The sequence below is a fragment of the Sabethes cyaneus genome, chromosome 3, assembly GCF_943734655.1.
Source record: "Sabethes cyaneus chromosome 3, idSabCyanKW18_F2, whole genome shotgun sequence".
In the NCBI taxonomy this organism is placed as follows: Eukaryota; Metazoa; Arthropoda; class Insecta; order Diptera; family Culicidae; genus Sabethes; species Sabethes cyaneus.
The window spans coordinates 135,618,545-135,638,698 of record NC_071355.1 but is presented as its reverse complement, the minus strand read 5'-3'; the positions used below and the strand labels follow the sequence as shown (position 1 = coordinate 135,638,698).

The 20,154-nt window shown below is 38.2% G+C and overlaps 1 protein-coding gene across 4 annotated transcripts in view; it reads right to left on the bottom strand.

The window, feature by feature from the left end:
- Positions 1-15,475, bottom strand: part of LOC128743619 (uncharacterized) — a 187,993-nt gene extending 172,518 nt beyond the window's left edge. For 2 of the 4 annotated variants that reach the window (XR_008412312.1, XM_053840225.1), the window contains exon 1: positions 15,325-15,475. Coding sequence is in view for 2 of the 4 variants with exons in the window: in XM_053840225.1 (XP_053696200.1) it covers positions 15,325-15,332 (8 nt within the window). In the remaining 2 variants the exon portion in view is untranslated. Of the gene's footprint in view, positions 1-14,565; positions 14,604-15,324 lie in introns of those variants that run through there. The other 2 variants (XM_053840222.1, XM_053840224.1) reach the window with 2 other exon arrangements.
- Positions 15,476-20,154: the final 4,679 nt, after the last annotated feature.

The window sequence follows — 20,154 nt, the reverse complement described above, 5'->3', positions numbered from 1 at the left end:
TATTTTTCGTGACCTCAAACATCATGGCGTAAAAAAGGATTTGAATACTATACACTAAAAAGATTTGTCGAGACGGGATCTGTCGAAAACCGTAACAAAAACCGGAAGAAAACGTGTTAGTAGAACTGCAGAGGTCAAAAAGGTTGTTCGAGAACGAATTCGTCGCAGTTGCGAAACGTCCGCACGGAAAATGACAGTTCAGCTGAATATCAAGAGGAAAACTGTTCGTCGAATTTTGAAAATTGATCTGGATATGAAAGCATTCAAAAAACGTAAAATCCATGGATTAACGGAAGCAACAAAACAAAAACGGCAGGAAAGATGCAAACTGCTGCTCTGTCGGCACGGTGTTTCAGAAGTGATCTATTGTGATGAGGTGTTGTTTGTTATTCAAACTCAATGCTCAAAATGATCGGTTGTGGTTGGTTTCGAACATGGACGTTTTAAAGCACAAACGGAATGTACCACAATACCAGAATTCATCATCGGTCATGGTATGGAGAGGTATTTCAAAGAAAGGGAAATTTTCTTTATTATTTATTGACAATGGTGTGAAAGTTAATATAAAATACTATCTAGAAATGGTCTTAAAACACAATTTGATACCTTACGCTCGGGGAATGTATGGTGAAGAAGATTACCGCTTTCAACAGGATGGATCTCCAGCCCAAACTGCAAATCTTGTGAAGACGTGGTGCAAAGCCGATCCGACGGATTACATATCGAAAAAGGAATGTCCTCCAAGTTCTCCTGATTTGAACCCACTGGATTTTTGTATATGGCGGTACATACAGCAGAAGCTCAAGAATTATAAATATCATAATCTGGATGAATTATTTTTCGATGGCAATTACAGAAAGGGTGGGGACCATGAGATTCGCCGGAAAATTTTACTTAAGATTACTTATATTTTGTCAGTTGACAGGCCGTTTCTGAATTTCGTTCATTTTTAGGCTTGTTATGGGAAAAACTGCAATGAAGTGTTAAAGTTAATAAAGCCATTTTCAAGTTTCGAATAATCTCAGGAGGGAAATATCAGATTATATTGCATTGTATTAGTACGAAACTGTTACTTTTATTTAAATATATACAAAAGTATCCATAACATGAAAATTTATTATATTGATTCTGTATTGAAAATGCATCTTTTTCATTAATATATATTATTTAGTGAATCATGTCCGAAAGCTGGAAGCAGACGAGTTTAAACATAACTTCACAACATTAATTCAGCTAGAATTACGTCTGCCCGAGATATTCAAAACGCCATATCTTCCAAACTACCAATACAGGCCGGACTCGATTATCCGGGGATTCGATTATCCGGGTTTTTAGACTCGATTATCCGGGTGAAAAAAAATTATTTTTTTTCTGTTTCTGTTTCTGTTTGCAGCACGAGGTGGGGCAGTTAGAGCCAAGTCTGTCCAGGGCTGAGATAAGGTGGTTGTGATAATGATAAAAGAATCCGTGCGGATAACGCTAGCGCCATAATGTGTTGGTGATTATGGATTAATGGGCGGAAGAAGAGTGACAGAACTTGGCTCGTTATAATTGTGTGCTTGGTCAATATAGCATAAGATGGCTTGTTTTTATTTATTTATTTATTTATACTAGTCTTCGAAATTTCGCACAGACAGTTCTTAGTAATTACTTATTCTAAGTTTGAAAGTAGTCCGAGTAACATTAAAATCATAACCGTCAGAAACAGTATTAAATACACGACAACATACGTCAAATGGATTGTTTTGAGCGAATTGGGTACGGTGCATTGGAAGCCTAAAGAAATCAGCTCGTCGAGTATGCCTTGGTGGAACGTTAAATCGGACTCGACTTAGGAGCTCCGGGCTGTCGATATTACCTCCAAGAAGATCAAAGATGAATAGTCGTTGCAGCAAAGTTCTCCTATTCGCCAACGTTGGCAGACGTATCAAAGCGCATCGATGTTCGTAAGGAGGCAGTCGAATTGGGTCATCCCAGGGCAGCAACCGCAGAGCGTACCGAACGAAGTGACGCTGGATTCGTTCGATCCGGTTGATATGGACAGCGTGGTAGGGCGCCCATACAAGCGCCCCATACTCAAGGATACTGCGTACAATCGCACAGTAGAGAGCCTTTAAGCAATAAGGGTCGGTAAACTGCTGCGTATTCCTTTTTATGAAGCCCAGAATAGCGTACGCTTTAGCAGTAGTAGCTGTAATGTGCTGAGTGAAACATAATTTGTTATCTAGAAGAATGCCCAAATCTTTAACGGAATCGACTCGGGTGATACTAGCTGAATCCATTTTGTAGTCAAACAAGGTGAGATGCCTATTTCTGCAGAATGAGATGACATTACATTTCTGCACGTTCACGTCCATTCCGTTGAGTTTGCACCAACTTAACAGCGAATCGATGTCGGATTGTATGGCAGAGCAGTCAACACTGGAAGCGACTACCCGATAGAACTTCAGATCGTCCGCAAACATATACTTGGACGATTTTATCGTGGGGCACAAGTCGTTTACAAAGAGAATGAACAACAGTGGGCCCAGGTGACTTCCTTGGGGCAGACCGGATAGAATCTCAAATGGTAGGGATTTGGTTCCATTAACACGTACGACTGCAACGCGACTGGTGAGATATGATAGTACCCACCGTGTCAACCATTCAGGAAATCCCATTTTTTCCAGCTTCGTGACCATCAAAGAGTGTGGCACTCTATCAAAGGCTTTTGCAAAATCCACATAAACCGCATCAATTTGCTGACGTTTTTCAAGCGCACTCGTTAGTGAAGAAACATATTCCATCATGTTGGTAACTGTCGAACGTTTTTTCACGAATCCATGCTGCCATTCCGAAATGACATGATGAACCTTCGGGTAAAGTGAATCGTGGATAAGGCTCTCGAATACCTTCGGCAAACAACTCAGAATCGAAATTCCGCGGTAGTTCTTAACGTCGTGAGTGCTACCTGCTTTATGAACAGGTGTAATAGCAGCAGTTTTCCACACATTCGGGAAAGTTCCTTCCGACATGGATTGATTAAAAATAATCCTTGCAGGAATCGCGAGCGTCGCAGCACAGTTTTTGAAGAGGAGCGGTGGCAGGCTGTCAGGTCCGGCACCTTTCGATTCGTCGATTGATTGCAGCTTCCGCATTACGTCATTATCCGAAAAATGAAAAAGCGGCATGCTCAAATCGAACAACGGCAATCTGTTCAAATACTCCTCAGACGAAAGTGGTAAGTTGTTACTTTGCACACTTCGAAAGAAAGATGAGAACAAGTTTGCCGACTCCGACGGGGACTCAGCTACATTTTCGTTGTAATGCACACGTTGAGGGATTCCGCCTTGTTGCTTGCGATTTTTCACGTACGTCCAAAACGATGCAGGATCATGCCTAATGTTGTCTTCCATGCGACGAATATAGCAACGAAAGCAGTGAGCAAGCAATGAGTTGTATTCGCTCTCAATGTCACGCAGCACAGCTTTATGGCTATCATCTTTCCAGCGAAAATATTTTTTTCTTGCCTTACGGAGACGGTTACGCAGACGCTGAAGCTGGTTGTTCCACCACGGTTGTCTACTACCACGCTGACAGAATTGTTGCTTCATAGGGACAACACCACGAAGTGTACCATAAATGCGCTCATAGAAACATGATACGGCTTCATCAGTACTGCAACCAACAAGAAACTCCTCCCAGCGAATCTCAGCAAACAGTCTATTAATTGATTCAAAATTGCATCTTTTAAAGTCAAAGTTGAGCGGGTCAATAACATTAGAAACATTTTTGCTCTCATCCGCAAGTTCGAATATTACAACAAAGGGACGATGGTGTTGATCAATTGGCAGCAGCGGCAACGGCGGCTCCAGCAATTCCACCCGACTGTTATCGCTGATGAGAGCCAAATCGAGAAGCCTTCCATTGAAATTTGTAATATTGTTTATTTGCAATAGTCCATTCGATAAAATCGATTCAACCAAAACATTTTCCTGGTCAGAAGATGCATTCATTGGCAGTAGACAGTTTAGAACTTCATCACGTGACCAACATAAGTGTGGGAGATTGTAATCGCCAACCACCAAAACGTGACTGCGATCACCGGCTAAATCAATCAGTTTTTGAACACACATCGCATGCTGCTCATACAGTGCAGGCTCAGTATTAGGAGGCAGATAAACACAGCAAACAAATAAGTCAAAATTTCGCATCGAGATTCGCACAATAGTTTGCTCCAGCTGATCACTGTCTGCAATGCAAACAGCTGTGCTACGATGTTCGTTCTTCACGGCAATGAGAACCCCTCCGCCGCGCCTGTGCCGACTGGTTTGTGCGTTTCTATCACATCGATAAACGGTATAGTTGTGCGAGAGCTCAGAGTTTTGAATATTATCGTTTAGCCAAGTTTCTGTGAGTGCGATGACGTCATAGTCGTTTTGAGTCAGAGCCAGCAGCAAGTCGTTTGTTTTGGTACGAAGACCCCGAATATTTTGATGATAGCAGTTCAATGAGCGGTAACCTTTAATGGGAACAGTCTGATTAGATCTGTTTGGTGTCATAAGGCGATTCGAAGGACAACGTGTGTGGTTGTGGTTGAGCAAGAGTGTGGATCGTTCGGTGCTAGTGTCGGAATTTTCTGTGCGGTGACAAAGTGGCAATGGTGCTACTGGATCATTAAGACTGATCCGCTCCTGGTGTAGATACGAAGCGAAATGGAGCGCGTGTGTTAGTCGTGTGACTTATCTGTACTTATCTTGTTTTCTCCTTCCTTTGTTTGTTTCCTCGTCTTGCTCGACCCTTTCTTATTTCATGTTTATTCACGGCACCACGGCGTCCTCATCCATCGTTGTCACCAGTGTAGTCTTCTGTGGCTGATCTCTTGCCGCCCCTCACGACAACATTATTGTTGCCGTGAGAAGAAGCGATAGAGATCAGGCAGAAAAGAAAAGAAAAGAAAAGAGGAAATTTTTAGTCAACATGTTGATTGCAATTTTCGGGTTAGTAATAACACGAGAATTCTATGTCTGTCCATCACCTATGCTACTACCGACTAACTACTCGCTAGGATGGACGCTACTCATCTCTCCAACTACCCATGTCATCACGGTAGACCCAGCGCTGTTCAATCACCTATGCTCATTAAAAGCCGCAGACGCTTCTTTATCTACCATCTTTGCAGTATTGTAGCTGTTGGCGTAAATTTTCAAATATTTTGTGCGGAATATTATTCAAGAGCAATATTATCGCTCAGAACTATCGAAAAACTACTTGAACTTCCGAAAAATAGAGCAGATGCGATATAATGGGGACTGGTACTCGCTCGTATTATTTCCGGTGGCATTAATTGCATATTTGTAGCGGTAGTCAACCGATTTGTCGGTATGCTCTTCAGACCGTGGTCAATTGAAATGATTCGGTAATTAAGCAAGGATGAGATGGATCATGTAGAACTTCACTTGGAGATATGTATATATGCCGTGTTAAGTCTTAAGTGCAAGCTGTCACTAAAGCAAGACTTAATAAGATGTTAACGACGTTGATAATTCTGTGAGGATGGTATTGAATCGAAAAAAAAAATCCTCATACCATGGCCATATATTATGTACTATGACCCCATTTTAGGAAGTGGAAATGATGGTATATTGAGGACAGCCCTTCGCTATCGCTTGAATCAGCCAGAGAATCGAATACCTGTTTTTACTTGAAGAAGTTTTAACTCTAAAAAGATTTAGTTAGAAATGGAATTTCAGTTGAAGTCTGCCAGCATTGGGCAATGGACAGAACAAAATATATATCGAGGCTATAAAGCTTTTCGAGAGATCCACTAAGTCCGACCGCGACGACAGCCGCAGGAATGGAGAGGAGCAGGCCGCCGGTGAGTTGCCACCGTTCGACTTGATGGACTCTCCGACAGAGGCTCATCAACATTAGGAGGGCCCTTGGGAGACAAACAGCGTCATTCATGATCATTTTATGTTGTTAGTTGAATACCGTTAACGCGGTTAGTCACAAGACATGCAAATCATTCTAATAAAGGAGGGAAATAAGAAAAAAAATAATTATAATTAATTACATCCAAAACAATACAATAGAGGTGACAGTAACAGCAACGATAGCAATATTAGTAATAATAGTAATAACATAGGAAACTGACACAGGAAACACAGTTACTGACTATAACTTCCTGCCCATTAATAATTGTAATTTGGCAGCATAGGTATAAGAAGAATTTCCGACTCATCATAGAACACTCAAACATATATTCATTCGTGCCTATACACCCATGCACACTCATACATGCATACACATGTATACATGTACGTGTGTGTATATTTTTCAGTGCTGTGCTGTCCATAATCGCATAACAGCCACAAATTCTATGGCAATCTCATAGAAAATGTCTCGATTACGCAAATAAAGACATCACATCATTTTTGAACACTCGTTCGTTCTAACTAGCGATAAATTTTAACTTTCATGAGTAAGTCAAAATCTCATGAATGGTGGGTAGGATTTGGTTTCAGTTTTCTAGAGAAATTTCTGTGCATACCAGCAATTCATCTAGGGAACTGAGTAAGCCCTCCCGGTGCTTCGGCCCAAACGGATTGAATTTAAAATCAAATCCGTTCGATTTCGCTCCATTCCGCTTTACGAGCCACATGCTACACATAAAGCTAAATTATGCAATACTATACTACATACTACACATATATCTAACTTAAACCGTATTACATTCTACATGCGGAATTAAATTTAGGAGTCTGCCGAAGTGCGCGACAAACCACCTACCCATGGGAGGGGAAAAAAAAAAATCAGAGGGGTTGTGTACAAGACACGACCGCATATATAGGTGACGCAGAACTACGTAAGTCTCTTTGTAGTGATAGTAGCATGTATTCATGCTTGTAATCATTCGATTCTTCCTGTATACATACTATATGCGACATATATACATGCTACATGCGTTGTATGTAACATTTATCAAAGTAGTAACATTGCATATGTTCAATTCTCAAAAGATTGTGCATTTGAAAACCACTTAACAAAATCAAGAACACAAACTATTACTTTCCTGCTACTTACTGAAATTAAAGATTGTTTTTATTACCCATGGTTCCCCACGTTGAAGGGATTTTACCAATTCAATCCTATTTTATCAACATCTTTTCACTACACTTCTAATGAAACGGCAAGCATGCGTATTCATATAGAGTCGTATTGTAACCGAACACTACAGCTATAGCACATTTTTCCAACACAGATATCAAATTCGACTAGGTTTAATCGTCTCGCAGTAAAGAATTTGCAATCTGTTGGGGCAGTGAACTTGTGTCATTTTTTCTGGCATACTTCCCTAACACAGACATCAAATTGGACTAGGTTTGATCGCGTTCGCAAGAAATCTGTTGGCACGAGGGGGCTTTAACAATCTTTCTGGCGTACTTCCCAAGCAAGGACATCAAAATGGTCTAGGTTTAACCGCGGTGATAAGAAATCTTGTTGAAATGAGGAAACTTCGTCACTTGTTTTGGCTTACTTCCCAAGCACAGATATCAAATTGATATAGGTTTAGATCATCGTAAAGAATCTTCTAACCAATCACGAAGCGAGAATTCTGGTAAAACACAGGTTCAGTATTTTCAATTTTTCAATAGTTCAACATCAAGAATCCATAGTTTTCTTCATTTGGGTCAATTCTTAGAAGATTTTCCGATCGATTGATGTAAGAATATTGAAAATCGATCGGAAAACCGCTGAGCTATTAGCGCTCAAAACCTTTCATTTTTCGTGACGCTCGCATTTTTCGATTTTTTGGAATGACACCCTATCTCAAAACTTGCCGTAAGACGTAGTTCTACGTCAAAAATTATTTTTTTTCGATGATTTATTTTAAACCTTCATGTTATAGTTTTCATGCTACATGATGATTCTTACTTGACAAATATTGATTCACCTCCCTAAAGCTACAACATTCCTTTCTTATATCCCTTTTATCGGCAAACAAAACAAAAATAAAATCTGTGATAATGAAATCAATTTTTTTACTTAAAAATCATCATCATCATCATCATGATCATCATTATCGTAAACATTGATAAAAAATATTGCAAAAAAGGTATCTTATGGCTTTAGGGGAGATTGATCAATAATAAAAAAATATCATTTATAACACCTAAATATTGAAAATCATAACACACAAAAAATAATTTTGTGCCAAAAACAAATCATCAGTGGAAAAAATCGTAAGAAAGGAATTTTCTTGGAAGATAGGAAACTTTTGGGAAGATAGATCAATAATAAATAAAACATTCATGATACCTAAAAGTCAAAAAACTTGACATACCAAAAAAATTTGTTCCAAAAATAATGATTCGATTATCCGGGCTGAAAATAAAAATCAACACCCGGATAATCGAGTCCGGGCTGTATTGTTTTTTCTAGCTAAGTGGTTCTTATATAGGATTTTCTGGCGAACATCATAAGCATATTTAGGCCATTACAAATATTTTAAAAAGTTTTTGTCCCTCCGGTGTTGGGCCACTGAAGGGGGGGGCGAAAAAAAAACAAAGAGAATGTTTTAATCGAGCAAAAAAATATAGATTTTAGGCATTTTTATTTTAAGTTTAAACGTTAAAACCAAATCTATTCTTGCTTTCAATATATTCGTTGTTAATTTCCATGCAAAAATTTACGAAAAAAAGACAAAAACGGAAGAAAATTTTTTTGGCCGATTTTCGGAAATTCCGTCGTTTGAATTTCCATTTCTATTTCATGCTAGAAGCGTTAACTCAACTCGTACACTCGTTTTTCAAGTTTTTCAGGCTGTAGAGCCCAAAGACAATTGATTTTATAAAAAAAAATTAACTCATATCCTACAAATTATTTTTTTGCTCCCCGATTTTTCAAGCCAATTTCCAAGGGGGGGTGACAAAAACTTTTGAAATGATTTGCAATGGCCTTATATGAAAATAAAATTGGGGATGTTTTGAGGTATTCGCATTTTTCGTTTTAAATTGTTAACAAATTAGATAAAAGCAGATAAATTCATTCGATTGCGCGGCCAAAACCCCATAGAAAAAGTATATTCGCATGTCTTTACATCAAACTGTTTCAGAGATATTTAAACCCGAATGACTTTTTTTTTTGAGAATCTGTAAAAAATCAGTTGGCGATCAGTTGATTGAAAAATCAACTTGAAGAAAATTGATCAGTTGGCGAAAAACTTTGGAAAATTGGTTGTGGGGTCGGAATGAAACTTTGGTTGAAATTGCTGATGGTCGAATTCAATTTTTGTGTTCACTAGAGATGGAATGACCCATATTCAATTTCATTATCTATTACCATTATGATTTTTGCCTTTCTACTATATAAATATATAGTATAAAGGTATAGAAATCACTTGCAAAACCGGAAATGGAAAGAAGGTCCTGCGGGCCGAATGTTATATACCATTCGACTCAGTTTCGAAAACTGAGCATTTTCTGTGTGTGTGTATGTGTGTGTGTGTGTGTGTGTGTGTGTGTGTGTGTGTGTGTGTGTGTGTGTGTGTGTGTGTGTGTGTGTGTGTGTGTGTGTGTGTGTGTGTGTGTGTGTGTGTGTGTGTGTGTGTGTGTGTGTGTGTGTGTGTGTGTGTGTGTGTGTGACGCTTTTAATCTCACTCACTTTTCTCGGAGATGGCTGGACCGATTTTAATGTTCTTAGCGTCAAATGAAAGGTCTAGGTGTCCCATTGGTCGCTATTGAATTTCATACTGATCGAACTTTTAGTTCAAAAGTTATGTATAAAAATACGAAAAATATGGGACTTCATTATCTCATAGGTGTCTTAACCGATTTGAACAAAATTTGATTGCATATGAAAGAGGAGCGTTGCAAACCCTTAACTTCCAAATTTCATGACGATTGGACTTGTAGTTTGAAAGTTACATAAAGAAATGTGAAAAAATAGTATTTATACATATTTATGTAACATATAAGCATTAATTTAATGAAAAACCCGAATTAATCCACCTAGCGGCGTGACCTAGCCTTTCTACTGCTACAATAATCATTATTTAATTTCTCAGGAACTTAATTGTAGATGTATAGATGTTATATTAGACTATATTTTTAAATATCCGTTCCGTATTCCTTAAAATCCTTGGGTCTTTCCTTGGGTGCGTAAATACATGTAAGCGTCATTTATGTTACTTGATGAACACCTTATTTAGTTTTATAATATTTATAGGAAAATAATGTAAACACAAAAGATAATTTTTACAGACTTGAATGAATATGTATAGAAAATTAGAAATTAACCCTCTAACGGGTCTACAGACGGCCTTAACTTTCGGGCTTCATAGCCACATACGAAACTTGTTTTGAATTGACAATATGAAGTATTTGTTCATAGCAGATTTTTTGATATTTTGATATTAATACCATGCATTCAAAAGTTAGCATCTTTGAAAAACAAGAGTTCAGAAAAATTATTATTATATTTCGCTTTTGAAGAAAAAGGATATCTACAACAAAATGATTGATCTCAAAATTTTACTATTGGTTTGCTTGGCTTCAATTTTGCAATATATCTGAATTAGAAAAAAATTACTGAATAGAGCATTAGATATGAAAACGAGAAATGGAACTATTTCTTAGCTAGCGCTCCTTCAGATAATTATTTTTGCATGAAAATCAAAACTTAAGCTTCTTTTGAATGTACTTTCATGAAAAGATAGTCATTAGCTTGATCGCATCGTTTTTACAATGTTAGAGGGTTAGGACAACAAGATGAGGTCGAAAAATAGTGCCAAAACTGCGCCATAAACATGCTTGAGAATGGGAAATACGATCGATATGATTCCCAGTGCTTTTATTTATTAAAACCTGATACATGACATAAGACATCTGTCCTTTAAAATATCACTAACGAAAACAAATCTTACAAAATTTCTACCGTGCAACGTTTACTTCCTATTTTTCATATAACATTTCTAAGCCTTAGTATCGATTGATTGAAAAGAGCATCTATTGATGCGCAGAATTTGTTTGGAATTTGTACAAATTTATTTGGAAAAATCAACTCACTAGTATTTTTGATTCTATACACCACTATACCTACATGCTTAAATAAACTGCTTTTCTTCGCTTTTTGCTTTTCTTGTACAATTGTGAGTAACAGCAAGTGAAGAAAGAGACAATTGAAATCTGAAATCGAAGAAAAGAAAAAACTTTTCGATTGAATCCCACTATTTAATATTTATTTGCAACAGATACGTAGTTCACCTACGACGTGCAGGCTTCATCAGTGTCTTATTTCAAAGCGTATACGTATCTGTCGCGAATAAATATTAAATAGTGGGATTCAATCGAGATGTGTGTGATGTATGTGTGTATGTGTGTATGTATGTATGTATGTATGTATGTATGTATGTATGTATGTATGTATGTATGTATGTGATGACAATTTGCAATTTTAAAATTTGCAATAAAATTCAAGAAAAGTGAGAAACATGTCAATTGTCTGAAGTTTTTGAAGCCTCTTAGTGGAATACGAACTCTGAAATTAAAGAAAAGAAAACACTTTTACCGACTAAATTCCACTATTTAATATTTATTCGCGACAGATACGTATACGCTTTGAAATAAGACACTGATGAAGCCTGCACGTCGTAGGTGAGCTACGTATCTGTTGCAAATAAATATTAAATAGTGGGATTCAATAGAAAAGTTTTTTCTTTTCTTTGATTTCAGATTTCAATTTTCATTTTCTTCACTTGCTGTTACTCACAATTGTATAAGAAAAGCAAAAAGCGAAGAAAAGCAGTTTATTTAAGCATGTAGGTATAGTGGTGTATAGAATCAAAAATTCTAGTGAGTTGATTTTTCCAAATAAATTTGTACAAATTCCAAACAAATTCTGCGCATCAATAGATGCTCTTTTCAATCAATAGATACTAGAGCTTAGAAATGTTATATGAAAAATAGGAAGTAAACGTTGCACGGTAGAAATTTTGTAAGATTTGTTTTCGTTAGTGATATTTTAAAGGACAGACGTCTTATGTCATGTATCATGTTTTAATAAATAAATCAAAAAAAGACAAGCACTGGGAATCATATCGATCGTATTTCCCATTCTCAAGCATGTTTATGGCGCAGCTTTGGCACTATTTTTCGACCTCACCTTGTTTTCCTAACCCTCTAAAATTGTAAAAACGATGCGATCAAGCTAATGACTATCTTTTCATGAAAGTACATTCAAAAGAAGCTTAAGTTTTGATTTTCATGCAAAAATAATTATCTGAAGGAGTGCTAGCTAAGAAATAGTTCCATTTCTCGTTTTAATATCTAATGCTCTATTCAGTAATTTTTTTCTAATTCAGATATATTGCAAAATTGAAGCCAAGCAAACCAATACAGTGGTAACCCGATTTTGTCACTCCCCGATTATGTCACTCCCCGATTTTGTCACTCCCGATTTTGTCACGTTTTTGACCCGATTTTGTCACCCCCGATTTTGTCACGTTTTTTACCCGATTTTGTCACGGTTTTGATTTATCAAAAGCTTAGTTTGAAAATCATTTTCAAACATGTCAAGTGTGTTAAAACACTGTGAAAAGAACTGTGTTGATTTTTGTGGAGTTTCCACAAAAGTTGTTTCTTTTCTCCACAACTATAATAGATAGAAGGTCACTTTCTTTGGCAAAGTTTTTTATAATAATCTTCTCAAAAATTTTGTAGAACATTGTTTTACTCTATCTCTTACTGCTTGAAAAATAAATTTTCTATCTTACTTTTAGGGGGGTTAATCAAAGAATCGTTCATACCATAAGAAAGAGCTTTTTACGCTGTGAAATTTCTCTTAACATAGTCAACCAGTATAATCAACCATTTCGGCGCAATTAAAAAACGCGTGTTTTCATACTTGTGGGACCTCACAGCACAGGTGACAAATGTCCACAGAGAGGTAGAAGGAAGTGCGAAAGGTCCTAAAAGTGATCAGAATGAAATATATGTAGTTCGTTCTAAGTTATCTGCAAAAACATAAAAATTGAAAAAATACCCGATTTTGTCACTGTCCCGTTTTTGTCACCTCTAAATTCATCATGGGGGTGACAAAATCGGGTTATTACTGTACTTCATATTGTCAATTCAAAACAAGTTTCGTATGTGGCTCTGAAGCCCGAAGTTAAGGCCGTCTGTAGACCCGTTAGAGGGTTAATTTCTAATTTTCTATACATATTCATTCAATTCTGTAAAAATTATCTTTTGTGTTTACATTATTTTTCTATAAATATTATAAAACTAAATAAGGTGTTCATCAAGTAACATAAATGACGCTTACATGTATTTACGCACCCAAGGAAAGAAAATATAATTATTCTACACAATACGTTGTGAATTTTACTGGCAAATAAGGATTTTGAGGAATACGGAACGGATATTTAAAAATATAGTCTAATATAACATCTATACATCTACAATTAAGTTCCTGAGAAATTAAATAATGACTATTGTGGCAGTAGAAAGGCTAGGTCACGCCGCTAGGTGGATTAATTCAGGTTTTTAAATAGGTACGTTATAATGTTACCGCTGCTTGATGGTAAAGAAAAAGTTGAAATATTTAAAATGTATTTATTTTTATGACGTAGGACTACGTCTTTGTTTACTATACTGGGACTGGGTAGCTCTTTGTGAAAACGAAAATAGAAGTGTAACGTTTGAATGAAGGATTTCAAATGCTAATAACTACTAAACTACTGAACGAAACTGAACAAACTATATGTCGTAGGATAGATAAAATGACCAGCAATTTTATAGGGGAGCAAAACCAAATTTGGAATGTAGGGTGGAATGTGCGGATTTTTGGAGGTAAGAATTTTTTCTATGGTGCACTGTGATCCCTTCCCCTTGTAAGAGGGAGGGCTCCCATACAAATTAATACTCTCATAACTCTTGAACTAATCAAGAAAATGGAACCAAATTTGGCAGATGGAGGTTTTAGAAGGCAGGATTTTTTTCTATGGTATAATGAGACCCATCCGTCTTTCAACGAGGAGGGAATTTTTTCTATGGAGAAGATGAATTAGAACCTTTGCTTTCTTTAAGAAGGGGAGATCCCATGCAAATGAAATACAAATTTCTTCATAAATCGAGAAATAATCAAATTAATGGAACCAAATTTGGCAGGTGGGGGTTTTTGGAGGCATGCATTTATTTTGAATTTATTTATTTTATGATGGTTTGAGACTCCTCACCGCTGTGGTAGGAGGACAAGGACTTTCATACAAATAAAACAGAAATTGGTCATTCATTACCATTTCAACACAAGTGATTTTTAAAAGAAATCTCTGTGTCTCAAGGGTTGCACGCGTTGTACTTATGAAACCTTGTCCACGTATTTTCAAAGCCGCTATTGCATTAAATGAAGAATTGAATCTGAATATTTCGCTCTTCTATTTTAAACATTCACTGAAACAATGGCTATCACAGATTCTTATAAACATACATATGCCAGAAATGCAGTTTACATTAGTCTTTCTTTGATCTGATGATCTGATATAGTCCTACGCCACCCTTTCGTACAACCCTTAAGGATGTATACCTTGTAGTTTTTTAAAATAAGTTGAATTTTGAAATTCCTTAACCGTTCAGAATATGGTGATTGCACGGTACCATCCACTTTCGTTCGAAAAATCCTACGAAAAATCAATCCTTTCGACATACATTATACATAATTTATACAATCGCAGTCCCACGCCAAGTCTACGTGTATGCTCCGGGACACATCCTTCTGTATCGAAGCGGTCATAAAGTTGATGTAACACTACATGGCATGGAAATTGCTCATAAAGTCATATTGACTTTGTTGATACTGTCAAATTAGTGCTATGATATAATACGTTTAGTCACTTGGATTGGGGATGCATTTGGATTCACCGACATGTACTGGAGGATTTTGGAGTATGCTTCTTTGGTTTGGACTCCTCAAATAACGCAGATCCTTGCGTTTGAACCATAATTTGCTATCCAATTTTACACTTTTACAAAACGAGTTATCGTGTAAATAATTGTATCAATTTATGTTTTTACTCCTTTAGTGAACTTTGCAATGTGTTCTATTTTACTTTGTCGGCATGTGCATGACGTTATTGATGATAGCGAACAAATAAAAAATAAACTCAATCGACTTTTTCTCAATATAGCAATTTTTGTTATACGACTAATATGCGGGTATCGGCAGTTCCGCGGATATAAAAACGATTGTAGTTATCGATTTGCCCCAACTTTACTGTGGTAAGTTTGCACTTCTTAAGCTTTGCGATACGAATATTAATTAATATAATTGTATGTATATACTTACTTTGCCATTATAATTTAAGACGTGCTTATCGTTGCACAGGTTTGCATAAGTAGTTGCAATAAAATGTATAATAATTTCGTTCGCTCTATCTTTCCAAAAACAGGAAACTAATGAAGAAGATGATAAATAAATATGTACCTATTAATTCGCGACTACGAAACTGAAAAAGATTTTTAAGCCTGTTCGCACTTATACGAAATCCCATGCCGAACTGTCATTGTATGAATGATGACAAAAGGAAAAATACTTCCCTCTTCTTTTTTCTCACATAAAAACCAAACAAATTGAAGATAGAATTAACAAAAGGGCGAATGTCGCAAGGGGCAGACCAGAGACCACGGGAATGACACTTCCAATACCAACCTATACAAAAAAAACGTAGCCAACATAGAGCGGGCCCAAGCTGACAGCTTCATAGATGGGCTCAAGCTGACAACCGAGTCGGATGAATAAATTGTTAAATTTTGTTAGTTTTAGTTCGATTTTAGTCAAGGTTTTAGCATCACATAGCCAATTTCAGGCAGACAATTAATGTGAAATACATGAAACTGTGAAAATGGTTAGATAAATTCGTTTTGTGAAATCGCTATGCGTTTGCCGCCTTTTTCATGTGAGCAACGAAAATGTGACGTCATATCAGCCCCCTGCCAGAGACAGACATACAATTGTACCAGCGTTGCAAGAAATATTTATACACAGGTACTATAAACAGCCATATAGAGTATTTTACGTGACGTTTAATACCATATGTTTTTTATTTGTTTATGATCTTGACACTTCCTGGTAACGACAACATGTACTAGTAAAAGAGAGACAGAAATATATTTGGTTTTGATGTCACAAATTCTCTGAAAATTGCTTACGCGTTCCCGTGCAAGTGTGAGCGGGTACCAGAAGTGTTTCCTTCTTCTTCTTCATAACAATGTAAACAACAACAAACTGCACTGCTCGAATATAAACTATAAACTGTCGTCGTAAACAGCCTTATTGAATTTTGTGTCTGACGTATGAAAATTCCACCCCATCGGCAGAATACCATGTTTTTGCCGCCAACATCTCGCGTGTGCGAAAATGAGATAGCATGTCAGCTCTGCGTTTCACTCAACTGCCAGCAGTCTGATTTGGGCCCGCTGTCAAATTTTGAGCCCCGGACATGCTGTCGCTGACGTTTACTGCAGTTCGATATAGAGATGTCGATGGGTTGGAAAATTCGAAGTGCTACACAATTGCACCGTGCGCTTGTTATTTTGATTATTTTTCAATGTTCGCGTTTCTTTAAGCAATCCAAAATATTTTGGCGTGAATCTCTAGTATAATCAATATATATAGAATGCCAGTGTCGCTGGTGTTTCATGGATATTTTGGTGGCAAACATGTTGCTGGTTCGTGTCTTGGATACGGGAACTACATTGTCAAATAAGGCAATTTATGACGACAGTTTATGGTTTATATTACAGACGGTAGATAATCTACAGACGCGCAAAGAGCGTGGCATAAAACACCAATCGAACCGTCAAATCGAGGCACCAAATGAGCAAAGTAAACAAACTTGTGTTTCGTATAGGCAGGGAAGACTAAGTTTTGTAATCTACCTGAAATGTTCAAACTTAAACTATTGATTTACTAACAAAATATGGATTAGTCACCCTTAATATATCATATAATGCTATATAAAAAATTCGATTGGCTTGTTCAATTTGCAAAATATGCGTGGTAACTCGCACGTTCCACGAAACGTATCTCGCGATTCACGCAACTTACTGCTGATTATAGGAAGATTGATCCAATTCTTACTGGTTGCCAAAACTGTTTAAATAAAATAAACAAAAAAAAGTGTTGCCGAATTGGTAATTTTTCTCTTTGCGCGTCTGTAGATTATCTACCGTCTGTAGTTTATATTCGAGCAGTGCAGCTTGTTGTTGTTTACATTGTTATGAAGAAGAAGATGGAAACACTTGTGGTACCCGCTCATACTTACACGGAATCGCATAACCAGTTGCCAGAGAATATGTGATATAAAAAGCAAATATATTTCTGTCTCTCTTTTACTAATACCTGTTGTCGTTACCAGTAAGTGTCAAGATCATAAACAAACCAAAACCATATGATCTTAAACGTCACATAAAACACTCTATTGCCCAATAGAAAATTTTCCTGCCGACGAAATACCCCAAAACGACCAAATCGGGTGATTTATCCTATACGTGATTTACGGAAAAGCAGAAGGATTTTTTATTGGGTTGCCTTTTTAGTTTGACAATCAGATTCCCGTTTCGAATCGATCACTCACACATATGCGCATACAGTGTAAATACGTAATTTTCAAATGTGTGATGTTTACCACGAGCACTGCAGCGACACTGGCATTCTATATATATTGATTCAACTGAATCTCTGTTCGATTTTTGGTAATAGCCCACAGGTGTACAGCTTGGTAAAGATAAATAATGTATATTAAAAAACCATTTTGATCTTCTGTTTCACGTCTTATTTGCAGAATTGGATCGAATGGATTGTGGAAGTTTACGGCGAGGGAAGGCAGAAAATAAAACAAACACGATATCATTTCACAGATTCCCACGAAATACTTTCGTCCGGCAATTACCGTTCCGGCGGAACAAATCTTTGTCAGTTTTACTACTACCGCCCTGCCAAGCATCATCCACACAAGACGGTGATGTGTTGCGGAACGAAATTTCGCAATTAAAAGATCGATTAGAAAAAACCACAGAACAACTCTATCAATATCGGAGTGAGATAGCTCGTTGTGAAAACAAAATAAAAGATATCGTAAAATTGAACGAGGAATTAAGCACTGTTCACCAGTACCAGGTGATACAAGGTGCTCGGTCGCTATTGTCAAAACGATATTCCAAAATTCAAATTGACATTATGCTAGATCTTAAGAAGAAACCCAAGGAATGGACATCGGATGAGTTATCCCTTGGATTTACATTAAAATATTTTAGCAAGCCAGCTCTGGATCTTATAATTGAAAAGTGTAACGTTTCCAGCGTCAAACATAGCTCTGGCTCTCTCAAGCTCCCACCTGGCGCCTCCACGCAGATCTAAGTCAAATGATGACGGTCGATGGCCTTACCCGGAAATGCTTCATGTACTTACTGAAGCAGCTAAGCTAGGAGGTGCGAACTAGAGCGCCTGTTCTCCAGGTGAGGGGCGGCTCACACAGCGTCTGTCTCGTAACGGGCGGCTGAATATGAAATGCTGTATCCCGCAAGCTATACCTAAGATGGCAGACCCATCAGCGGGATGTAGGTATCGTGACCCCGGTGAGGTAGTATACCGAAAACTCAATTACCACGAACAACGAACAAAGAAATTCAGGACGGAACAATCGGTATAGGACACGGCAAGGGACAAGGAAACGATTAAGGGATAACGATTGGAAACTTGGTACCTGGAATGTCCGAACTCTCCATGAACCGGCACGGGCTGGCTTGCTTGCTCGAGAGCTGCATCAACTCGGAGTGGAGATCGCTGCTATTCAGGAAATTCGGTGGCCAAATTCCGGAGAAAGGGAGTTCCGTGCAGTAGACCCTATTGCAGGCACTTCTTTTAAGTACCACATCTACTACAGTGGCGGTAAGAAAGCTGAACATGGAGTCGGTTTCGTAGTGTTGGGAAAACAAAAGCAACGAGTTATCCGGTGGAGGCCCGTAGATGACCGTATATGCGTGTTGAGGATTAAGGGCAAATTCTTCAACTATAGCCTAATCAACTTATACGCACCGACAAATGATAAATCCGATGATGCTAAAGACGAGTTTTACGACAAGCTTGAGAGGACCTATGGAGAGTGCCCAAAACACGACGTGAAAATCATCATCGGAGATGCAAACGCGCAGATCGGGAGGGAGGAATTCTTCCGTCCAGTTATTGGAAGACATAGCCTGCATCTGTCGACCAATGATAACGGTCTGAGGCTCATAAATTTTGCCGCGGCCAGAGGGATGGCCATCTGTAGCACCTACTTTCCACGTTTGAATATTCGGAAACAAACCTGGAGGCATCCAAATGGAGACTCTAGCTCTCAGATCGATCATGTCTTGATTGACGGTCGACACTTTTCGGATGTTATCGATGTACGGTCTTTTCGTGGACCAAATATCGACTCTGACCACTATCTCGTAGTGAGTAAGATTCGCGCAAGGCTGTCGAACACGGCGAAAGCTCGCACTGAAAGGACGCTGCGTTTCAACATCCAGCGGTTAACGGCAGACGGCGTTGCAGTGGAGTACGCCAGGAAGCTTGACCAGCGAATCGCAGAACAGCAGGTAGAAGAAGAAGATATAAATGGGCTGTGGAGGAACATCCATGGTGCCATCCAAACAACAGCGAGAGAGGTGGTAGGCACGACGCGTGGAAGACAGCGTAACAGCTGGTTCGATGCCGAATGCCAGAGAGTGACAGACGAAAAGAACCAGGCCAGGAGTCGCATGCTCACTGCGGCAACGCGTCAAAACAGAGAGAGATACAGAGAGACTAGAGCTGCGGAAAAAAGAATCCATCGTCTAAAGAAACGCGAGTACGAGGAGCACGTGCTTGCCGGCGCAGAGGAGCGATACGCCAGCAACGACACACGGAGTTTCTATAAAACGGTGAGAAGCAGGAATTTTGCCATGCCTGTGATGTGCAATGATAGTGCTGGCAACCTGCTTACCGACAAAACGGCGGTAGCAGCCAGGTGGAAGGAGCACTTCCAGACACTATTGAATGGATAGGTAAATGAGGAGATCAGCAGGGACAGGATAGAAATTGTAAGCGATGGTCAAGCTGTGGAGCCACCAACACAGGAAGAGGTTAAGAAGG